This window comes from Haliaeetus leucocephalus, unplaced genomic scaffold (genome assembly GCF_000737465.1).
Source record: "Haliaeetus leucocephalus isolate CR32 unplaced genomic scaffold, Haliaeetus_leucocephalus-4.0 Scaffold351, whole genome shotgun sequence".
Taxonomy (NCBI): Eukaryota; Metazoa; Chordata; class Aves; order Accipitriformes; family Accipitridae; genus Haliaeetus; species Haliaeetus leucocephalus.
The window spans coordinates 5567366-5591707 of NW_010972787.1; the positions used below are offsets into that span (position 1 = coordinate 5567366).

At 43.3% G+C, this 24342-nt stretch overlaps 1 protein-coding gene across 1 annotated transcript in view; it reads left to right on the forward strand.

The window, feature by feature from the left end:
- MTUS2 (microtubule associated tumor suppressor candidate 2) overlaps positions 1 to 24342 on the forward strand; it is a 196496-nt gene that overhangs the window by 114567 nt on the left and 57587 nt on the right. Inside the window, exons 5-6 of the mRNA XM_010572701.1 lie at positions 16312 to 16410; positions 21495 to 21703. Coding sequence (XP_010571003.1) covers positions 16312 to 16410; positions 21495 to 21703 — 308 coding nt within the window. The remainder of the gene's footprint in view (positions 1 to 16311; positions 16411 to 21494; positions 21704 to 24342) is intronic.

Genomic DNA, 24342 nt, shown 5'->3' on the forward strand with positions numbered 1-24342 from the left:
TGGACAAGGATCCCCTACTCTGTTCCAGCTCCTGTTTGTCCCATTGCCTTTCTGTCTAATGTGGCCCAGGCACTAACCTTTCTGCACTGCCATGGCCCCTGGGCATCCATTGGCCAAGATCTCAGAGTGCCCTGAGGAGCCTCATGAAGGGCACAGGGTTCCTCAGGGCCCAAGAGATATTGCTATAACCACAGCAAGCTCTTGCACACCACAGTCTCTGTGTGTCTCCTTGTTCATTCCTGCTTCCTCATGCCCTGGGAGATCCTCCAAACCTCTCAAAGGAAAGGAACATTAGCAATCATTTAAAAACAAAAGTCATTTGTAAAGCCGTAATTGGAAGAACTTACTGGTGAGAAGCCTGGGCCTGAACTGGTCATTGAACTCTTGCATGTGGCTACCGAGGTCAATATTGCATCTTCTAATGTGGAGGGGAAGGAATAATATGGTTTCAAGATTTATATTCCTGGAAGACACTTCATAGATCACTAAGATGACGGGGTGCATGAGGTGTAACATAGTACTTTAGTGAGTGAAACATACTCCGCTGTGTTTATATGACAGTAGTGAAATATGAATTTATGTGACTTAAGCAGTATCCAGATTTGTTCCACAGATGATCTGACACAAAGTTACTCTCCAAAGCCAGCATGTTTTTCAGAGGGCTTTTCTGTTGCTATTAGTAAGCTGGAACCTCGGAGCTGCGAGAACCTGGAAGTGCCTGAATGTTTCTTTACTCCTGCACTTTTCATGGCTCTACATACTTTCTTGTAGAAACAACCCCTAGTTCCACTTTCATGAATCTTTCCTTGCTTTTCCACTGCCTTATTGTTTTCCCACATCTATTGTCCCCTCTCTGCTAAGATGCTCTTTTAGGTTTGATTTTTAATTTTAAAATGCTTTTCTACTTCTGTCCCTAAAATATTGTAGCTTCATATCTGCCTGTTTAGAGAAAACATTATGCAGAAAGACAAGTCAGACTTTTTCCACTCAGCATTTTCCTTTAGAGAGACTGTTTGGATAGGCCACTTCATGGTCTTGAGTGAAGGGTTGTGTATGTCTGTACAGAATAGTAAGCATTAAAAAAAAGAGAGCGCTTCAGTAAGAGTATAGAAATTCTATCAAGTTCAGATTAGATCTAACAGTTTAGATTCCAAAATAAAGAATTTTGCATAAGTCACCAGTCTTCTCCAGTCTGGCATTTGTTCAACAGAGATTTTCTTCTCTATGTGAGTCCCACTGGGTTTGATAACACACACTGCAAATGAAGCCGGGAAGGAAAAATCAGTACAAAATATGAGACAAAGACTTTATGCAGTACTGGTTCTGGTCACCCAGTTTCCAGTTAGATTAACCTCCTGTGGTGGGTTGACCCTAGCTGGACGCCAGGTACCCACCAAAGCCCTCTATCACTTCCCTCCTCAACTGGACAGGTGGAGAAAAATACAATGAAGGGCTCATGGGTTGAGATAGGGACAGGGAGAGATCACTCACCAGTTACCATCACAGGCAAAACAGACTTGACTCAGGGAAATTAATTTAATTTATTACCAATCAAATCAGAGTACGGTATTGAGAAATAAAACCAAATCTTAAAAGACCTTCCCCCCACCCCTCCCTTCTTCCTGGTCTCGACTTCACTCCCGATTTCTCTACCTTCTCCCCCCAAGCGGCACGTGGCGGGTCAGGGAATGGGGATTGTGGTCAGTTCATCACACGTTGTCTTTGCCGCTCCTTCCTCCTCACTCTCCTCCCCTGCTCCAGTGTCGGTCCCACCCACAGGAGACAGTACTCCACAAACTTCTCCAACGTGAGTCCTTCCCATGGGACCGCAGGTCCTGCCAGGAGCCTTCTCCAGCATGGGCTTCCCACAGGGGCCCAGCCTCCTTTGGGCACCCACCTGCTCCAGCGTGGGGTCCTCCCCGGGCTGCAGGTGGAGATCTGCTCCCCCATGGCCCTCCCTGGGCTGCAGGGGGACAGCCTGCCTCACCGTGGTCTTCCCCACGGGCTGCAGGGGAATCTCTGCTCCGATGCCTGGAGCATCTCCTCCCCTCCTTCTGCACTGACCTGGGGGTCTGCGGGGCTGTTTCTCTCACATCTTCTCACTCCTCTCTCCGGCTGCAGTTGTGCAGGTTTTTCTTCCCCTTCTTAAATCTGTTGTCCCAGAGGCACTACCACCATCACTGATGGGCTCGGCCTCAGCCAGCGGTGGGTCTGTTTTGGAGCCGGCTGGCATTGGCTCTGTCGGACATAGGGGAATCTTCTAGCAGCTTCTCACAGAAGCCACCCCTGTAGCCCCCCCCGCTACCAAAACATGGCCACGCCAACCCAATATACCTGGTTAACTTCACATTTGCAGAAAAGGACTTACCTCTATAATCAGTGGCTTAGAGAATCTGGCAGGGAAGATGAAGCTGAAACCATTTGCCTTACGTAGTCCAGCTAAGTGAAAGTCAAGGGAGGAGCATGTTGTCTTTTGTCCAACACAGTCAGGAGTCACTGTTTCTTCCTGTCAGAAAACTGTTTACTTATATCCTCTGGACTTACTAACTGGGGAATGGGCCAATCTATGAACAGAAGATATGGATAAAAGGTGGTAAAATTCTTTTTGTTTGTTTCCTTTTCAAGTCTTCTTCCTTTTTTTTTTCTTTTCTTTTGAGCTTCCTTTCCTCCCCTCTGGTCCCTAGCTAAGTTATGTCATTTCAGGCTACAGCAGTATTTGATTAGTATCAGATTTCCCCCTAGACATCTCCAGCAAAAACCTTTCTTTTCCAGGTAGTGGCATTCGCATGATAAGCTTTCAAGGGCTATTTCAAGTTTCTGTAGAAAGGAGCTCTTCTGGCCTCCGGGCTTCTTTTGTCATAGGCAAGAAGACCCGAGTCTTTTACTCCTTGTGCAGCCTCACACGAGTGAGTACTTGCCAGGGAGGTTTCAGTATTGGGGCACTGCAATGAGCTGGAACAGTGGTGTTTGATTGGCAATCATGCTAATGTGGACACAAAAAATCTAGCATGGGCAGGACTAATTGAATAGTTCAGGCTGTCACCCCCAAATTTGCACAAGTTCCAAATCTCAGACCCACACAGGAGAGCAGAAATTACAACTTAATGCAAAACAATATTGATCAAGGAGTAGGTTTCCCAAAAGAGTAGTTGCTATCACATCAGGGCATAAACACTGAAGGGGAAAAGAATCACTGAGGCTGGCGGAAAGCTAAAGTTGACTTTTAATTTGGGTTTTTAATCTATGAAATTATTTAATCTGTGATTAATCTTTTTTGCTGGATTTTACTACCTCCAGAGACAAAGCTGAAAAGTAAAAAGCCATACAGAATTTGGATCATTGTGAGAGGTTCTCCAGTTTTCTTCCTTCCAAATAACCTTCATTTGCTCATTGTCCTGAGGTTGTCAATAGATGTTTTCTGTGTCATCACTTAGTCTTCGTGTAGTTTCCTTCAGAGCGTTTGTTATTGTCTTTGTATGACCCTCCAGTAACCATGTCTGCTTCCATGGGTGCGCACAAATGGGAACTCTGCCTGTGTTTCAAGTTGGCCAAAACTGAACTTGTGGGTCGAGAGCTGCAAAGTGCTGTTAATGTCATGCTGTGTCTGAGTTAATAGGCCCATCAGAGATAAAGCAGTGTAGCTTATGAATTGGATTTACTTCCCTCCAGGCTGTGTAGAGTGCGGTGTTCGGTCCTCGTGTCTGCGGGTGCGTGGGTCCGTATAGGTGTGCCCTATGCAGGACGTGCAGCGTTCAGGCTTGTGCTGAAGAGCAGTCGGGTTTGTTCCTCCAATTGCAAGGCCATTGGTCTGACTCTGTCATGTTTCCTAAGCTTTGTCTCAGCCAGGAAGCTGTCAGTGTGCAGAACAGGAGGCAGGGTTCAATCCAGCAGCCCACCATGGCCTTTCCATACCAGGGATGTGATGGGAATTGCCCACATGCTTGCTTATGCAAGCCACAGTAGCAGAGAGCCAGGAGGGATGCTGCCAGAACATGTTAGAGCCATGTATGAAATTACTCTCTCCCACTCTGGGGGTCAGGGGCTCCAGTCGCCTATCCAGCCTCATCCCAGCAAGGCACCTCTGTTTGCACCAGCAAAGACTCGATGCGGCCGTGTATGGAGCCCATTTCCACTACCTCACTGAATTTATAGTCCAGTCTTGATAGGGAGACTCAGTCAGGCGAGGTAAAACTTGCCTGTTTTATTCTGGAAGGAAACTAAACATGTAAAGTTGGGGTAGCTGGCTGTGTTATGGAAACCGTCAGACACAGACCTGAACAGGGACAGCTGGCAAATTTAGGAAGTTGCTGTTATTATACACAATAGACAGAAACAAAGCAAACTACGTTAGTCCAATGCTCTGGTTTAATTTTTATATGAGCCAAGGTAGCAGCAGCAGATATATCTGTGGTCAAGTCATGATTTTTTTTAATTAAAACGGTGTCACGGTTCCTCACAATGCTAAGTATCTGATGGAAGCAAAGGCTGAAATAAATCAAAGCAATGATAAAGACAAAGTTTTTCAGCAAGTCTAATCCTGCCTCTCTTGCAATACTATATGAACGCTGTCTGTAGATCCTAATGTGATAGGGAGCCCTATAGAATGTAAAATCTTCTGTTTAAGTATCCTTTGGACAGTTTTGCAAATCTTTTAAATGATGGAGCACAAAACCATCTTTTTAAAAATGAACTCTTTATTAAATCAGAAGGAAGATGCTACAGATCAAATGAAGCAAGCGGAGAAAGGGCAGTAAAGTGCTCATATTGCTTTGGGCTTTCTGATCCCAGGCAAACGATGGTGTCTAACAAAAGCCCTTTACAGTTGTGCCAGATACCATATTTTAAATATGGCAGAGAAAGTGCATGGGTGTGCTGAAAAGGCCAGTCTCCAAAAGGATGTCCTGCAGCAGACAGAGGATGTAAAGGTTGAAAGTCTGCATGTACAGACAGTGTGAAAGGTCTGCTTGGAGTGCTGTTGCAAAGTGGAAAGAACAATCACTGGCACAGGCTACCAGTTTACGCTGGGCAAGTCTGGCATTATTGCTGGACATCACAGGGCAGGAGATTGATAACAGTAAGGGAGCAGAGGGGTAAAATCAGTGTTTCAAAAATGTTTGAAGCTGTACTAAAAATTAATCCACACCCCCACACACCTTGGGTCACTGACACTGGCTTGTCATAAAGATGATGAATGTCATGCTTTGGGGAGGCAGCCAGCCTCATTGCTGCAACAGCAACACCAAAGGAACCTTCAGCAGTGCTGCAAGCTGAAGGGATGAACTATCTTGAAAACAGTGGAATGAATACATTTCTAACGTTCTTCTGAACTACCACATAAAGGCAACTGCATGCACAGACAATCCAAAGAACAGAAGAGCAACCATGATGTAGGAAGACAGAACAACAGAAAAGACAAATTACTTAAGATGTTCTTGAATGAATGAAACTACAGCTTATCTTATATCCAGTGACCATTTTGGATACCCTTATACTGAAGGTAGTCTTTGTTCTCAAACGGAATGCAGTTACAAGAGACCCAGATGCAAGTTTTGAGGAGGGTTGTAGAGCACAACCTTCCCAGTACATATGCTTTCATTTGTATGCTGTATTAAGGAGTATTTAAGGGAGGACTCAGTGTCAACAATACATCTCAGAAAGTCTTAGCTGGACATGGATTTATCCTAATCATATTTCATCATGTTCCTGGTTAGCAGCATCAACAGTTTTTTAATAAATGTATAAGATATCCAGCTCCAGGTTGCCGGGGTAGCCTTGGAAGAAAAAAGAAGAGGTGGCTCATCTGAGAAGGACAGCCCCAGCCTTGTGAGCCTGCTTCTTGCTTACCTCTTATTTGCAGCTGGATCATGAGAACAGCATCTGCAAAGGGATGATTGGTGGGGCACATGTTTATCTTCCATCTCAGCCCAGTTTCTCCATAGCTGAACTGGCAGTAGCCCAGACCCACCATGGAGTCATGGTTGGAAGGAACTAAACCACCGCAATTTCCTGTTCCTTTTTTGCCCTGCGGCAGGAGACAAGACACTGCACAGAGGCTGTGACCAAGGAGAGAGGGCTGGTCTCTGCCACGGATGGAAGTTTTTAGCTGGGAGTGAAACAACGTGTCTTCGTACCACATGCCCCTCTTTGTGGATGGGGGGACGTCCCTGTGTCCAGCAGTAAAGCCTTACAACACAAACCAACACTATGTGGAAAGTGAGCCGTATTTTCCCATAAGAAAAAGTGAATTGGTAACGTGACCTTAGGGGTGAATTTTGCATTTGAGGAAGAAGTCACCAGCCTTGTTCAGTCAAAGTCAGAAGGCCAGGCTGTCTCATGAGCAGTGCTACTGAAGTCAGCCATATAGTGAAGCTTTTGAAAAGTAGGGAAACCACAATAAATCCTTCTATAAGTTCTGTGTATTTGGAGAATGATATGATAGATATTCTATGTATAATGCTCCTAGCAATCACCTAGTAGTAATTGCTATAGGGCTTAATGTTACCTATATGTTTATAAACACATACTGCATCTGTCCAACCTCCTGGGCAAGACATTGCAGTTACTAAATTGAAGTGCTTAGAGCACTCCACAGTTACAGTTAAAGTGCAGACACTACCTGTATTGTGTACAGCATATTTTACGAAAGTAAAAGGGGGAGAAAGTAGTTCACAAAGAGGGTGGCAGTTATTTAAATATAAACTCTGAAAGAGTGCAGTATCAGGTGACAGAAGAATTAAATTTGTATTTCAGAGATTACATCATTTTAACTATGTATGAATAGTATGTTAATTCACAGAGGAGCATATCTACCAATATTAATGACTGGAAAATAACCAACAAAAGTCACATGAAAGCTTTCATGTGTTAGATGTTACCTGAGAAGACCACCTGTGCTGTAAATTCTCATTTAAAAAAAAAAGACGACTGCTCAAGAGAGATTATACTCCTGATATTTCACTAAAAGTGCTTGTCAAATAAATTGGACTACAGGGAATAAAACATGTTTAATTAATGAAAATGGACTATAGCTGCTGCTGTGCAGTGATTCAGATGATCAAAAAAAATTCTGGCATGGGACAATAGCAGTGGAAGATCATTGTCATGCAAATTGTTTTGAAGCCATGAACTGATTGCCTTTTGACTAGTTTATGAAAAGACTGCACTTAATTAGGTTTCAGTATGTTGCACAGCCCTTTTTTGTGTGTTATTAGACCCCTTTCATATTTACATGCCTGTGAACATACAGAAAATGAGAAAAGACATACTTGACTAGAAAAAGTGAGACAGGTCCTTTAATTTCACTTAAACACATTAGCTGCTTTGAGAAATACAGTGATAACCTAACTAATATTTACTGTTTCTATTATTGTTTCATATTTTGTTTAAAGACAGCTGCAAGTGGCTCTCCGTTGGGAACTTTGCAGCTAAGATCCACCTCTGAAAAGACATATAAGCTTCCTCTTTCCACAGATGTTGATAAAAATAGATAATTGAGGCACACATATACTGAATTTGCTGTTTTAAGTTTCTCTGAAAATGTGAGAATATCTGCAGAAGGCAATGTTCAGAGACAGCAGATTAACAACTTTCCACCTTCACAGGGGATTTGTTTTACAAACCCCTTAGATTAATATTCACCACGGGACATTTCAGATCCTAAATCAAACCAGGACCTAATTCTGTCATAACTTGGGCAAAACCTTTCAGTTTGACATGGTGCAGTTAGTGGTGTATCTGGTGAGCCCTTCAGGATGCATAACAAAACCTCAGCATAACACACCACAGCAGTTAGCAATCCAAGAAGAGCATGTCTGTGCTGTGCAATGGAAAGGCGATTCAGACAGGCAGCGATTCCTGAGCTGGTGCTGGCAGGTCTGGAGCATCACAAAGTACAGCACCACACAGGCATACCTGCTTAGATCTGGAAGCAGTCTAGTGCATTCACCCAGTGCTGCAATCAGTTGATTATAAATTGCTTTAGACCTCGGTTGTTTCTTGGCCACGAGCGTTTGTTTCATCTGCTCCAGGCTTCCAGTTGTGGAGGGGGTTCGCACAGATTGAGCCTGGAAGTGACGTATTTCCCACATAAAATCATGCTGGTAGTCACTCAACTGCATGAGTGTGGCCTGAAACCTCTTCCTGCGATTGCCTTCTCATACCCAGGTTCTTCTGTGATTGTGTGGGAAAAAGTCCTAGAGTATCTCAGCTTGCTGCAGACCTTGGATGGACAATGAGGTGGGTGGAAAACTGGCTAGACCATCGGTCTCGGGGTGTTGTGATCAGAGGTACAAAGCCCAGCTGGCAGACTATGGCATCCATTAGGGATTGATACCGGGTAAATACTTCTCACCATCTTCATTAAAAACCTGAAAAGTGGGATAGAGCACTCCCTCAGCAAGCTCCCAGATGACAGCAAATCAGGGAGAATTGGTCAATATGCTGGAGGGCAGGGCTGCAGTTCAGAGGGACCTTGCCAGGCTGGAGAAATGGGCCTGCAGGAACCTCCTGAAGTTCAAAAAGGCAAACGCAAAGTCTTGCCCCTTGAGGGAATAACGCCGTGCAACAGGAGAGGCTGGGGCCAGCTGGCTGGGAAGCAGCTCTGCCGAAAAGCCCTGTTTGGGGGTCCTGCTAGACAGCTAGTTGAACCTGAGCCTACAATGTGCCCTTGCAGCAAGAAAGTCTTGCTGCATAGTGGGCTACATTAGCAAGAGTGTGGCCTGCAGCATCAGTGGTCCTACCTCTTTATTCAGCACTTGTGTGGCTGCTCACAGTTGTGTCCAGTTTTTGGAATCCCAGGACAAGGACAGTGTGACATACTGGAATGACAGCAGCAAAGGGCCACCAGAATGGTGAAGGGATTGGGGCACACGACGGGACAGGTCAGGAGGAGAAGCTCGGAGAGCTGGGGTTGTTCAGAGAAGGCAAAGGGAGATCTTATCGCAGTCTTCAGTTAACTAATGGGAAGATGTAGAGAGAACAAAGTCAGATGCTTCTCAGAGGTGCACAGGGACAGGGTAAGAGACACCAAACACAAGTCGGAATGGAGGAAGTTCTCATTGTTTGACCACCTGTGAATGTGGTTATCATTTGATCGCCTGTGAAGGTGGTCAAACACTAGAGCAGATCGTTTAGAGAGGTGGCGAATCCTCCATCATTAGGGATACATATAACTTAGCTGGACAAAGCCCTGCGCAACCTGCTCTAATGCGACCCACTCTGAGCAGGAGGCTGGACCAGAGGGCTTCGGAGGTCTTTCTGACAAAGCTGATTGTGCAATTCCGTGTGCTACGAACATTTTAGGCCCACAGGTGAATAGATGTGCCACCATAGGCACAGCAACCAATGTGTTGTTTTGTAGAGCTGTGGCCTCTTTTGCACATCCAGGAGGAGTAGCTCATGAGCAGAAACATGTAGCTGAAGAGTAGGTCTGCACAGGGGAACTGGGTACACGGCTCCCACAAAGGCAACAGGACTTGCATGCGATTCAGGAAAAAAGAAAGTATGGCTCAATCATTGTGTGTAAGGATTTAAGAAGTGGTTTACATCTGACCAGCTCTGCGTAGTTTTTATTCTCTTCATGTAATACAGCTTCCTCTATGCTCTTGTTCAGCCACATCCTTCTCTCAGAACATAGAAACCCACACAAAAAATCCAGCTTGGTATCTCTAAACTCTGCTGTCTTTTGAAACTTTGGTTCACCTCCAGGATACTGATGCAGCTCTGGGCTCCCTTGTTTGTGCCTGAGCATCTCCAGACCTGCTGCTTGCTCCAGACCTCAGCTCTGTCCACCGGGCTGGACTTGCCACCCAACAGTCTATGAAATTAGAGAGCTGAAGGATTTTATATTTTCTTTGCCTTGTTGTGGTGTTTGGCGTGTGTGTGTTATGGCATACCTATTTCAGCTTGGTTATTATTCTTATTTAATGTTTATCTCACAGACAAGTGACTCTTATTCCCCATAAGAAATCTCATAATTTGAGTGCAATGACAGTAGCAATAAGGAATTCATTTGAGCAGCTTGTTTCTACTTAGCCCATTAAATTAAAGACAATCAAAAGCATTGTTCAAAAAACTAACCCAGTCAATTCCTGTGCTTTTACAAGTACCAGTAAATCATATGTAAGAGGGCAGGCTGCTAAATACAATCAGTCAAGATGAAAAATAGGCAGCCAGTATTATCACAGCTCTCACCAGCAAGCTTGCAGTGTAAAATGTGCTTCTTTTAATCAGCTTCTGCAAAATCAGACAACACAACCTCAGCAGGAGGGAGAGGGATGAGCTAAGGTCAGCTGAGGGCGGAAAAGTGAGCACCAGTAGTCTTGCAGGGATGAAGGGAAAGAGTCTGCTGCCGCTTTGTTCCCCTTTGCAAACGTTTTCCATTAAAAACTGAATAGTGAATACGTGTTGGGTTACATTCACGTTGTTCCTGTACTGAACATAGGGATATGCAGCACTACGCTGCAGGTGAAAGTGAGACGTTCAACTGCAAGTTTTCCAGCCTCTGTCCTGGGAGTCACTCTGAAACATGCCATGGCACAACTGTGTGAGGAAGCGACAATAAAATGCCATGAGATCCATGTAAAATGACAGGAAAAGAAGGAGTAGCTGTTTTAACTTTGCACCTAATGTTGGATGTTCTGAGTTACCCCGAGATTTTCTATTCAGTCCAAAGAATGGTTTGTTTTGTCAGGTTTATTTTTTCCTTTGTTTTTTTTTTAATACCAGCTGAAGAGACTTTTCTTTTTAATATAGAAAGAAAACAATCACTTTCAGATGAGTCAATGAAACAGTCCTTGTCCTTCTGTTTTTCTTATCAGATTGACTTTAAATTTGAAACAAACACAAAGGGAAAAGCACAAGCGTTAGCAGTTTCTACTTCAACAAATACGTAGTCTTTCTTCTACATCTACTTATTTATTCACAGTCTTTCAGTGTCTCATAGATCACAGGAAGCACAGAGTCTCTAGAGAGAATTAGACTGCTCTTATTCTACAGAATCCATCATATTTCCAGCTTTGCTCATTTTGTCTCAAACAATGTGTCCATGGATGTGTGTGTCATCACTCACCAAGGACATGACTAGTCGTGGGTATCAGGGGGAAAGGCAGAAAAAAGCTCGAAGTGGCTCTCTGTGTCTGTGAGTGACTGAAAACACTTCCTTGGGGTTTTTTAAACTTGCAGACTGGATTAGTTAACTTATAAAATACGCCTGAGAACAGCTGGAGTCCAACTGAATGCAGGCAGTCCCATTGAATTGTTAATGATGTCTACAGCATGTTAGGATTTGTTTTGAAATAAATACTCAAGGCCTAATTTATTAGCATGTTTTCAGTCTGAAGTGGAAAGCAAATTGAAGCCTATCCCACTGTACTGGCTTTTAAAGACTCAGAAAGGTACAGGCAAATACAGGCGCTGATTCTGCATCAGCTCTTGAGAAGATGTTTCAGATAAGGCGTATTTAGGTCTCGTTCCTAGGCTAGCATTCAGCAATGATGGGGGAATGGAGAAGCGGCTTTGTCTGCTGTTTTTCCAAGTGATTGCTGAATGATTTAATGTGTCTGGAGTGTTTCGCCTTGTATTTCTAATGATTTTGCCTTTGCTCCTTCAGTTTGGTTTGAAGCAAGCTGTGCGTGTTAATTAGGAAATGTAAATACCTTTACAGAACTGTGCATTTGGATGCATTTTTTGAAAGCAAATGCTGTAACCACACTAGTAGAAAACATGAGTGTCGCGGTAGAGACGGACACGACAAGTAATAAGTCATGCAAAATGGCTACTTTATTGTTCTAACACACCTTTTTATACCTTTCTTTAGAGTATGTGTTAGTATATGATTGGTTTGGTTAGTAACTAACAATTCATGATTGGTGAGTTCGTTAGGACGGTTCTTCTTATCACTATCTTGTTTTTGTACCGGTCTTCTCGGATCTTTCCAGACTCTTCAAGGATATACTACAAGCTGCTCAAGGTCGCGCTGTTCTCGAACTGTCAGGAATTCCGTAGACTCGTTGCATTCCCCGACACATGAGCAAGTATTTATGCTCACAGTTATCTCATGGCCTGAAATATTCATTTCTATATACAACTATATCTTTTAAAAGAGAGGAAACATTGGGAGATTTGTAACCTTAAATGGAATGTAAATTCATATAAAAATTAGTCATTCGTGGCTTTGATTCCTGGCTACCGGTAAGACAACTGCTCACTTCATGAGCTCCTGTAGTCGAGGGAGTTGGCAGAGCCTTGGAAGCTGTTCCTGGAAGCCTGGAAGTTAGTGGTGGTTCCTGCTCCGCCAGGAGCCTTTTGCTGGGAGGCTCAGTGCTAAGAGCCTTGATTATGCAGCCAGCAGGAATAAAGCTAATGTACGGGCATTTAGCACAGAGCTAATAGGAGTTCCGTATTTCCAGCCTGTGGACAATAACACTAAGAGTTTGAAGTAAATTTTGTTCTAAGTCAGACTTAATTTACGTTTTAAAAGACAAATTTAGAACAAAATTAAAACAGCGTGCAGATTCAAGAAATATATACTTGTGGCACTTCATTTCCTTTTGTAATTGTATTTTACATATTTTTTATTATGTTATGATTGTACACACCTTTTGACATTTCAAAATACATATGACAGTCAAAGTATTATTTGAAGTTTTGTATGCATTCAGGCCCCTAATAATGACTGAAATGTTTGTCTTGTTTCCTGACTTACAGTGGAGCACCAAACTTTTTATGTATATTATAACCTTTGAGTTACTTCTAGTACACTCAGAGGTAGAAAAGATCAAACTGTATAACCTCCTGCTGTGCCATACCCTGCAGTACAGCATTATGCCCGTCATCACACCAACTCTCTCCTACAGATTTTTATAAACCTGAAATTCTAGATTTCTGTGAAATGACAAATTTGGAGCCCAAACTCTTGTCATTTAAAAATAAATTTTCCCTGTGGCAACTTCTCTTGAAATCAACATGTTTTCTCAATGTTTCTCTTTTAACCAACTAACAGCTGTTGTTTCAAAAGAGAAGAGAAAGAACAAACCCCATTTTTAGAAAAACATTCAGCACAAGCTCTTATTTGAGGTCTGATGCCAGGGATGGCTCTTCCCCTCAGATTTCCCTGCGGGTGATGAGCTTAGCAGAACGGTAACGGTTTGGACCTCGGGACTGTCCTTTCTTTTGCTTTCTGCGCGCTTCCTAAATCCCTCTTCGCTGAGGAGGGCCACAGAGAGGCCACCAGGACCCTTCTACTTAAGAAGTTGAATAATCCCTAGCTCCGTGTGCCCCTCTCCCCAGCCCCTTCTCAGCAAAGCTGTGCTGTGCACCGGCTCTTCCCTTGCTACCCAACTCCTCCTCGCTTCCCCGGTTGCTGCATCGCCGCCCCTACCAGACCTTAGGACCTCTCCTAATCTTTTAAACTGAAGGAGGACAGTTATCTTTGTTTCCCCTCCTTGTTATTAACCCCACTCTTCTCTCCTTGCCGAGATATCTAGTTGCACCTTTGCTCGCAACCTGCTTCAGCCTCTGTTGATCTCCCACCTTCCGAGGACGACATCTCCGGTGCAGCCGTCCCCGACGGGCGACTCTCGCTGCTCTCCGCAGACCTCGCCTTGCCCTCTGCAGATCGATGGTGCTCGCTGGGCTTCTTTGCTTCTTTGCTCTGTTTTCATTCAACTGAGCTCTAACTGGGGAATTGTTCCTTGCTTTGTGCTTAAGGTTAAGAGGCTGAACTAATTTCCTAGGTGTTCCTCATTGAAAATGTCTCAAAAACAAAAGTAGTTAAGTATTTATATGCCCCTCGTTACTGCTGAAAGCATAAGGAAAACACACTTTCCCTACCATTGTTTGTGTTTGACATTTGCAATAGCGAAATTTACAGAGGAGCTTGGTATATGGCCCATTTGTGCATCATATTTTTATTTTGAAAACCACAGAAAAAACAAGGCCTCATTGCCATGAAAAAGTAATGCTTGAGTCTGTAACCATATAAACTATACTTTATGAAACAAGCTCTGGTTTTGTCTCACAGCTCCCATCTCAGGTTGCTTACGCTTGGTCCTTAGTAATGAAATGGCATCATAAACTTATTTTATGTCCTGCTCTGTAGTGAAGTACAGTGTAGTAAGTGGCAGACACAGGAAATTTATATCCTCAGTCACTTCACTGTGAAAAATATTGATCACAAAGGAGAATCGTAACCTCAGCATGTCCAATTTAGAAACAGCAGAGAAAATGGAGATGGACTAAAGTAAAGGTATGAAGAAGAGTTCGGTCTTTACCAGCCCCTGATGACTGATGGTGCGATTTGCCTATGAACAGTGGGAGGGAGTCAAAGAGGGTCTTAGACCTTCTCCTGTGCCATCCTTCTGCAAATATTTAGACACAGAGCTTGTGCATGTGCACGTGCTCTTCGCAGAAGCACTCTGCAAGCAAATGCTGAGAGTCGGTGCTAGAAAATATGAAGCTTGGCTTCTGGTGCGTGGCAAATGCTGCGTCCGCAGCTCGCTGCTTGCAAGTCCTGATGCAGACAGAAGTGGAAGGGTGAATGATGCATCAAAAATAAGCCTGATACTGCAGCTGTGGCTAGCTCTGGCTTGGGAGAGGGCAGAAAACTAGTCATCCAGTAAATGTCCCTGAAGGTTATGATCCCCACCTAAAATTATCACTTTTGTCCACTATTGAAATAGCCAGATCACATTTGCATTAAGCAAAATGGAAGGTAGTGTTAGCTTTTGGACTGCCGCTGTCTTTTAAGCACCGCCAAGAAAATACGGTTTTCTTTTCCTGCTTCAGATACTTCAGATTCTGTGGGACATTTTCCTACCAGACGTCCATAAACATACTTATGAGAGAAGTGAAAGTTAATAAGGCAAACATTGTTTTTACCTTTATGACAAGTGGTTTGCCTTAAATCTCTGGTTTTCCTGTGTATCCAGGGGCTGTGACACAGCCCTGCAGGCTAAAATACAACCCCCAACAAACACTAACAGTAAAAAAGGAAAGCAAACAGGAAAATACAGTTATGTCTCAGGGATTTGCTTTTTCTTGCTCTTCCTTCTTACTTCCTTGGTGAGCGTTTTCTGCATGAAATCCTGTGGCTGTGACTGTCACACCATGGGCAAACCAGCAGGGCAGGGCTTTCGTGTTACTGCACTCAGCATGGTCCCCACAGCTGTTTTGATGGGAGTTGTGGGTGGGCAGGAGGGGTGAGCTGAGCTTGGGTGGCCGCTCTGGCTTTCAGATGAAGTTGTATCTCCCTGGTACAAGAGGCAGTCCGTGACTGCAGAGCTTGGACAACTGACAGACCATCCTGAGCCCCTAACCAGGGAGCTCCAGTGGTGGAGGAATAATAACAGACACTGAGTTGCCTCCCACTGAAAAATTAAAGGAAGAGGAAAGGCTAGCACAGAGATTCTGGAGATCATAACCCAAGAGCTGTGGGGCATCATGCTGTCAGTGGGAACAAGTAGTGGCTGCAGAAAAAAGGATAGATGCAGAGGTCAGGAGTAATCTGGAGAGCTACGAACACAGAGAGGAGAGGAGGGAGGGCAGCCTGGCACATTCCTGGGTCATAGATGAGCATGAACAAGGTGTAAAGGCAATGGTATGGTCCTGTTGTGTCCTGTGTTGGCGCAGCGTGTTGTAGGTTCGTGCACTGAATGTGCCGCACCTCTCTGGCCCTGCCTGGCTTACTGCACAGGCAGGGACCCACTCTTCTGTCTGGGGTGCCACATCCAGCATGGCCCTGACACCCCCTGCCTGCTTCTGGTTCTGCAGAAACCTGTCTCTTGCCTGTATGGGACCCTCTCGGGAAAGCTGGTCACCAGAAAAGGCAGTTTCCTAACCTGGGGAAAAAGTTGATAGAGCAGGGCCCTGCAGGTAGCTCAAGTCAGCTTTGCACAGTCCTACTTAGCTTCTCCTCCAGCATCCTTGGCTGAGGATGCACAGCAAGTTAAAGAGAGAACATAGAGCTCAGAACAGATAGGATGGGCTACCTTTGTAGCTGTTTGTGCCTTAATGCATTTGTCACTGTGCAGATGGCTGGAGAACCAAGATACTGTGTAAGGCCTTCTTCTGACGTTCCTTAGTGCCGGGCATGTCAGCTCAGCCGCACGCACACAGTCACGCTTGCAGAATGGCAGGTTGACATCCAACACAGAAGGACTCTGTAGCATCGTTCTGTGCAAAGCCCGGGAGATGTATTGGTGAAATAGTTATATTTTGCCACTCTGGCACATAACTTAATGACATAGTTCTGCACAATTGCAAACAGAATTATAAAACTGGTTTCTTTCTACCTTTATTTTTTTTCTAAAACAGGCCTGAAGAAAGAAGTACAAAAAGATCAGGATGCTAACAGACCAGCTGTCTCATCCCCGAAGAGATCAGCGGTAACAGCCACCAAGCTCCATTCACCAGGTATTTATGAACCCAAAAGCACTGTTTCAGGGAGGATTTAAACTTGTCGATTTTGCATCTCTTGTTAACACATCAAAATCTGAGACCTACCATTGTTAAGTGAAGATTGATTATGTCGAAGGTTCATTAAACTGGCTGTGAGTACAGCAGACTTTGACACCAATGCATGAGCTGAATAGACTTATGGTTTTTTTGTTACAACCGTGCAATCATCTGTCCTTGAAAACAAATAGTTGTTGCTATTACATATTTAAGGGCACAGAAACTTTTTTTTATTGTTATAATTTTCTTATATAAAAAGAGAACAGATAGATATAGTAAAATAAAAGACACCTCAGACAATTACCTGGAGTGATAGTATATTACTCGGAACCTACTCTTGCTGTTGTGCAGAGGCACTAAATTTCATGGGCTATTTTTATGCATAATTGGAAAAGGGATTATCTATAGAAATAACCTTCAGAGTGCTAGGGGCATTGTCAACTTACCCCTCAACACTGGGCACAAACACATGGTTTTAGCATTTCTAAAGGATACCTTTGTTTATTTACTGAACTGAAAAGAACTTATTTCTATTTCTGTCTACTAAGCGTACACTAACAAATGTATAAGGTACCTAAAGACTTTTGTAAGGCTGGCCTTTGGCTGTTCTAAACGCTTCTGAAATGAATCCCACTGATTTCATTGTGCTTGCAGTTTTCTTCTGTTACCTCATTTTTCAGACTCTACTTAAATAATTTAAATGTCATCTCTACAGCTACATGATACTTGAGTTATAATTATGGGGGGTAGAACCCCATGTTTTTTCATTTGATGGTAAAGATAAAACATGTAGAACAGGTCTTCAGGTCCTATAACTTGCATCAAGAGTCTCTTCATGTTTACTAAACTCAATCCCTATTCTCCTCCTTCCCAACCAGCAAAATCAAGAAAATGGAAGGTTAAATTTAATCTTCCCAGGCACCAACAGGACTCAGAATTCTTCTGCTTACTAAGATACTAGGGTAAAAAGATGAACTTAACACTGTCCTTCGAATCCTATAATTTTCAGGCTATTTTGCACCTGGTGAAATCACCAGGAGAGATCCAAAGAAAAATGTGTTGCAGAGAGTGCCAGACCAGCAGCTCACCAGTGTTTATAATGGTGGGAGTCCAGTTTAAGCACCAGCACTGGTTGTGTTACAGCACAGCTGATTTGCTTCCACTGGAATTAGAAAGCAAAATGAAACAGAGGCATATTTGTACTGCGTATTTGTATTGTCTTAAGGAGACCTGCATTTCCATGGGTGACTTAATGATTTTCAAGGCTTAAATTTTTGGCATATCCAATTCAGGGGGCCTCAAAGGTTTCTTCATTCTCATGAGAGGTTGAGTTACTGCCCTCTCCCCATCAGGCTGATTTAGGATTTCTTAAACTTGGTTGTCTGAAATTATGGCAACCTAAAATTGTTTATCACTGTAAGGGTCAAGTAGGAAAATAAACCTCATCTTCATTTATTTTTTTAGAGTAGCCTGTAGCATTCTTTGAAATAACAACAGCAATAACAGAGCAATAAAGACAGACAATCTTTTCACCTATTTAACAATTTCACAAAATAATCCAAGCAGCCATTAAACAAGACAAGGAGTGAATGGAGCTGGGTCTAAGGGGCAGTAGCACAGCCTTTCCTCCATCAGGATCACAAACTCATGTGGCATTTACACTTTGTGATAAGAGAGCCTGTGTCCCCCAGGTAACTGCACCACAGCTATGCATGGCTATGGAACAGGCTCTAAACTTTCTGAGTGCCGTTTCTAGGTTGTTTTCCCTCTGTTACTGGCCTCCTCACATGCAGTTCCTTTTAATCAGCACTGGGTTTGAATTGTCATACAATTTTTTTTTGGCCTTGGATCTGATCTTTAGAATTTGGATCAGTCCTCCTGAAGACTTGCAAGGGAGTTTCGAGATGCAGAGTCTTGCAGGGAGTCTCAATTTTATCTATTGATGCAATAGCATTCCTGAAATCTCTGTATAGGAGTAGGTGTACATAGATGCAGGTGCTCTCCTTCCATCCCACTGCAGGACAGTACCATCTGTTTCTGACATGCATCACTCTACAGATTGCTTGTTATCAATCCTCTCAAAGTAATTTCCTCACTTTCCTTACCAAAGTATCAGAAACTGGACAGCTAAAAGGCAAATAAATTGCATTCCCCATCTAAATCCCCATGGGCTTTATTATGAGTATATACTTGGTATGTCTCCTTAGTTGAAACACTCAGGTAGATAAAAAAGGACCTGGGAGTTTTGAAGCGGATCAAAGGGGTTCAATGCTTTCAGCGTATAGCGGGTCTGCCCCCTGGTCCCACCATCAGCAAAAAGGACATTCAGAATCAGGGCCAGCATCATTAATATATACCCTGTTTTGTGCAGAGCAACAGAAGAGAGCCATCAATGACAGAATAAGCTTAGTAAGCTGCTTTTCAGACCCAAATGAACCAAGAAATTCAGATTTATCCCTGAGGAGAATAGCACAGTTTAATTTACAAGGACAGCTTATAATTACGGACAAGGACAACATAGAGATGTGCACGTCAAATGTTCCAGTGAACAGGAAGCTAGAAAGATATAAGACAAAACGACCTAATGGGCTTCTGTTTTAATTAAAACTGGACTGATTTCAAGGGCTTCCCCCTATACTTCTCCCTATGCCTCCTCTTGTAACATCACCATGCTGCCTAAACAACCCAAGATTTTTATACTAAAAAGACAGATATTTATGGCTGTTGCTTTTATGAATTTCTTATTTTGTGATAATACCTACTGCCCAGTTAAGAGCCCCGTTAAATGAATGAAAGAATCTGTAAGAAAATACCATTCCTGCACAAAAAGGTGTACAGGCTTTGACTGACATGAAAATGGATAGAGGGCAATAGCTATGCTGATCAAACTCTGAATGACAGAAAGTCGGCTCTAACATCCCATATTGTATTATTTAGGTCTTACAACATCATGAAGTTAGTCTTGATATCGTGTGAAACCTGGTATTCCTCTTTGCAAATGCACGTCATGGGGACAAAAAGTTTCAAAGCTGTTTTGCACTTGTGGCTCTTTGCAGTTGCAGCATGAGATACCTGGAGACATGAGGGAGCTTCTCTGCTGGAGCTGGCTCCCTGTAAGCTTAGCCTGGAGCCAGAACGTAGTGGAGCAAGTTGGAAGATATTCTCCCAGTGGCTCCACACAAACTAGGGATCTGAAAAAGTAGGAATACGCTCCTGGGTATTGCTCTGACAAAGCCACTTCTTCCCTGCCTGGTCTAGTAAAATTGCTGTAAGGATCCATTTGCACACCCAGGCCACAGTCTTAAAGATCTAGAATATCTAAAGCACATCTGCCAAAATTATCTCTGGAACAATGTTCTACTTCACAAATTGGCTCAAACTCATACCATCAGACTCATCTCTGTGGAAAGATTCTGCTGGTTTTTGGGAAAGGTCAGAATACTGTCCCCTGTTACATTCATTGCTGAGAACTGGTTGGAGACATTGTTTCTGTATTTTTTTTTCAGGAAGTGTATACTACAAGACTATAAAACTACAAGATACCCTTTTTTTCAGATTCTTGCATACCCAACCCTTTCTGCTAACACAGAAATGTTAGTTTTTCATCTGTATACAGACCAACGTCTGACTGTTTTCTCCCTCTTTCTTGCTGACTCTCACTCATAGACTAAAAGCTTGAGACTAGTGGGAGGAGCTGAGGAAGAATACCAGAGATTCCGGGCCAGTATTCAGGAATGAGCTAAAAAGCATCAGCCGAGGAGAGACTGAAGGTAGCAAAAAGAATCAGTAAGCTGTGCAAAGGTGTTGCCCAGCTGACCATAAACATTTGCAGAGGAGTTTTCTCAGAAAACTAAGACTATAAAGACAAAACAGATTGTCCAAGCAGTGGCTTGAGCAACCTGACACTACCAGAACACTACCCCTTCTTGCTTCATCCTTGTAACTGAGTACATCCAGAGAAATAGATAGTTGACTCAAGCAGGATATGAACTTAATTTAGGATGAAAACTTCTCTTCCCTGAAGTGGCTTATCATGAGTAAGCTCTAGTTCTCGTGCCATTCATGTGAATATGACACTGTATTTGAGCTGATATCCTAAAGACAAGCTTCACTAGTGGTTTCACATCTTTATACAGGATTAGGCTTGCTTCAAGCCAACTTGGAGCACATCAGAGGAGCCAGAGCCTGTCTGCACCCGTTTCTGCAGGCAGACCATATAGTGAATCTGGTGTGACCGATGGTGCAGAGGGAGAAGACATGCAGAGCCAGTGGTGTAACCAGTCAGCATTACTGGTGGCATTTCTATACATACCTGGTTTGTGCTGCAATGTTAGAAGTGTTATAAAGGGGAGAGCAAGGGGAACTAGCAAGGTAGACTGCAGTATTGTTGATAAAAAGAAATAGTGATATCCCAATAGCAAGCAACCCGTGCTGTGTTTGCATTCAGGGAAGGACAGCTCCAGCCCCACGTTGTCCCATTTGAAGGCAAAAGGAAATTTGCAAAGGCAAAGTAGATCTGGCACCTCTGTCAAGTCACCAAGCCTCAGATTCAAGTGGCCAAAGAAATCGTGTGTAGAGTGTAAATGTCATCCAACTGTTTTCCACATCCACAATGGGATAAGGTGAATCTCAACCTGGAAGTGCCCATTTCTCTCACTGCCATTCAGGAGAGTTCAGCATTACATGTCAAGATGCAGACCTCTGTTCTTGTAGGTGTGTAATATAGGTGAGATGAATCCTTCCTCTAACAACCTCAGTTCTCAGTAAGACACTCTTAGGAGAGCTCTCCAGAACTCATAGCAGACCTTCAGGCTCAGAGCCTGAGGTGAGATGACTGTTACAAAGCTTTGAGCTTTGGCCCCTAGGGAAACATATTTCGCTGTGCCCTTGCTTTTTTTGAAAGTCATTACAGATCTGTATGAATGCTGCAGACCTTTTTTCTTTTATGAGGCTGAGTCCCAAAGGCCTTAGAAACACATAAAAGTCTTGTGCACGTATCTGAAGTAAGTGACCCTGATGATCTTTTCTTCTCTCCTTTGTAGGACATACCAAGCAAAGGCCAGCCACCCCAAAGAATGGATTCTCCCCCAAACCAGGAGAGAGTCGAGACGCTGAAAAGCAGTTCGTTCAGAGGTTGAAGGAAAAGTGTGATGAGCAGTCCCAGCAATTAAGCAATATTCGAGATGAACTTAAAAGGGCCAGCTGTGGCTTTGATGTCTTTGCTATAACAACACAGCACTTTTTCAGGCAGGTAAGTACAATGGGTATTTTTTACCATTGGAAAGGTACTTTGCCTTTACACCAGTCATTTGCCCAAATTTATTGCACAGTCATTGAAACTTTGTTCTTGGGAACATGTAATTTATTTGCAACAGTTATTATGAGGAGGGAATTATTATTTGATGCCATGTATTTGAAAATCAAAGTTCAGGAACTTGGAAGAGGAAGAATTGTGACCGAAACATTTGTCAGAAGCACAGAGGGTTTTCAGGATGCCTTTAGGAGTGAAGCAGATGCAGAAACTTAGAAGTCACAGTCCCTGACCGCTACAGCTGGAATGGAAAGTGTAACTGAGATATTGATACTTGTGAACAAATGCAAAAACAATCCATGCATTTAGTCAGCCAAAGGTGCTGAATGAAGGAAAAGGTTTGCTTTCTCACAGCACTTATCTACTGTTCCTGTTCACCACAGATCAGGAAGAGTGGTCCCTGTTACAGAGGTGCCAATTCCTGAACATGTTAGAATAACATTATCTCAGCATTTAGCAGATTACATTGAGCAGGTATAGAGAACATAAAGAAAATGTCGTCAATAATTGGAGAAGCTTATTTATTCACTAAACCCAAGACAAAATGAGTAAAGTTTAAAAGACAGCCACAGTAACCATGAAGGACTTGTAGGTATTGCTTGTTTCAAAAGCCATTTAGTGATCTGGGAGATCTAGCTGGGCTCTGAGGTCCAGACCTGGTTCCCCTGATGCCCATGTATTTTGTACCATCGCAGGTTAAGCTGGTATCCCAACTACTTTGTAAAACAGGCAGATGATCATCAGCAGTAGGACCCAAGATTTGGCTAATATCCTTGATTGCTTGTTTGTCTCGTTTTGGAAGAGACAAGAGTAAACTTTCAGTATGAAATGGGAGAAAGAAAACAAAAAACCAAAACTCAGATTCAAACAGTCTTTACAAATTCTGAAATACTTTATTCAGTTATTTTTTCATATTGGTGGGAAAGGTTACCTTTGAACAAATACCGTAGTTCACACTTTTCCCTACATAGGAGCTGATCTTGCCAGGGGGAGCTTCACTGAACTGAAAAAACAGGGAATTTTTAAAAAGTACTAAATATTTTAAATATCCTCCCAGGGGATTTTTCCCCTCTTTTTCTTTAGTCTTGACATTTCTGGGCTTGATGGGCATTTGTGAAACTTTTTTTTTGCCTTTTTTTTTTGAGCTGACTGTGGAGTGTCCGTGATTAAAGCAGAGGGAAACAAAAAGGGGCAGAGCGGTGTCTGCTCAGCTTTGTCTATGCATTGTCCACTGGGGAGAGATTTTTCATCTCATGCCTCGTTCATAATTTGCTGAAGGAATTCTGGAAGCTTGGGCATATCTCCTTCATCTCCTCTGGATATGTTTTAAATGAGAACAGCTGCTGCAGCTGAGCTTTGAGATGACTTTCATCCTGTTAGTGCATGTTAGATCTGTCCTGAGAATGCCTCCTAAATGGAACACCTCAGGGACTTTATTTAATAGAGTCCTCTCCAAGTCCTGGCTGGGCATAACTGTGCCCCATGTTCCCAGCTCCTTTGCACTATCAGGCCAGCTGCCAGCTGGGGGGTTGCAGTAATACTCCTCTGAGTGCCTGGAGGGCTTGGAGGTAAAACATAATATACTAAGCACCTTCAGGCTTGGGCAGGATTACATGTAGATTTTTTTCAGATCCACTGCTGGACTCAGATACCTGTGTTCAGCCTGAGTGTCAGTCCCTTCTGGGCTCGCCTGGTCGCCCTGGAGTACATATATATATATATATATATATATATGCATATCACTGTCCAGTGCAGTGCAAGACACTTGTGTTTGCTGCTCGCTGCAGGGAGCCTTGTAACATGGCCCCCCCCCCCAGCAAAGACACCCCTAGCTTCCCTGGATGGTGATCTGCACAGTCAGCAAGAGCCCAGCAGTTATCCATTAGGCACTTAGATGTGGTACCTACATTCTGAGTACAGTTGCTTTAGGCTCCATGTTTAGTGAATGGAGGCAGGTAAGCACTTCCAGAAGACTATTTACAGCACCAAAGACCTGAATTTCTGCTTGAGGTACTTGCCTGTCTTGACTAAGGCCTCCAGGGAGGCCTAAGGCTACTGCACTTTTAAATTCGATGCTTAAATTGAGAGCCTACATGTAGTGGGATCATCTGGGACTACTCAAGCAATTGCATAACTGGACAGTCTGTTGTCTTGCAACATAGACACAGACTTCCAAGTTTTTGAGTGTCATTCGAAAATACAATCTGTAGATGTTTTCTGAGATGGCATTATTGTTTGAAAGCTTGAGCAAAATTGTGTTGGCTGGCTTTGAGTTAGGGCAGCATGGAAAAAGAAACTTCTCCCATTATAAAAATAATTGTGTGTGTTTGTTTCTGAGAAGCCTGCAGGCAAAATGGTTGAGGTCTGAGTAGAACTGCAGTTTGGCAAGGGGATAATACTCCTTCAGGAACAAGGTGGGGCCTTTATTCCAGAGACGTTTGGGGTTGATTTGTCCAGCTGGCAGTTCTGCTCTGCTTAGCAGAGGGCCCAGTCCTGCTTTGGTGCTAGGGACCCTCTTTGGGCTGATAGTCACTCATAGCCTTATTTTAGTATGTCTCTCTCTGTCCTTACACCACACC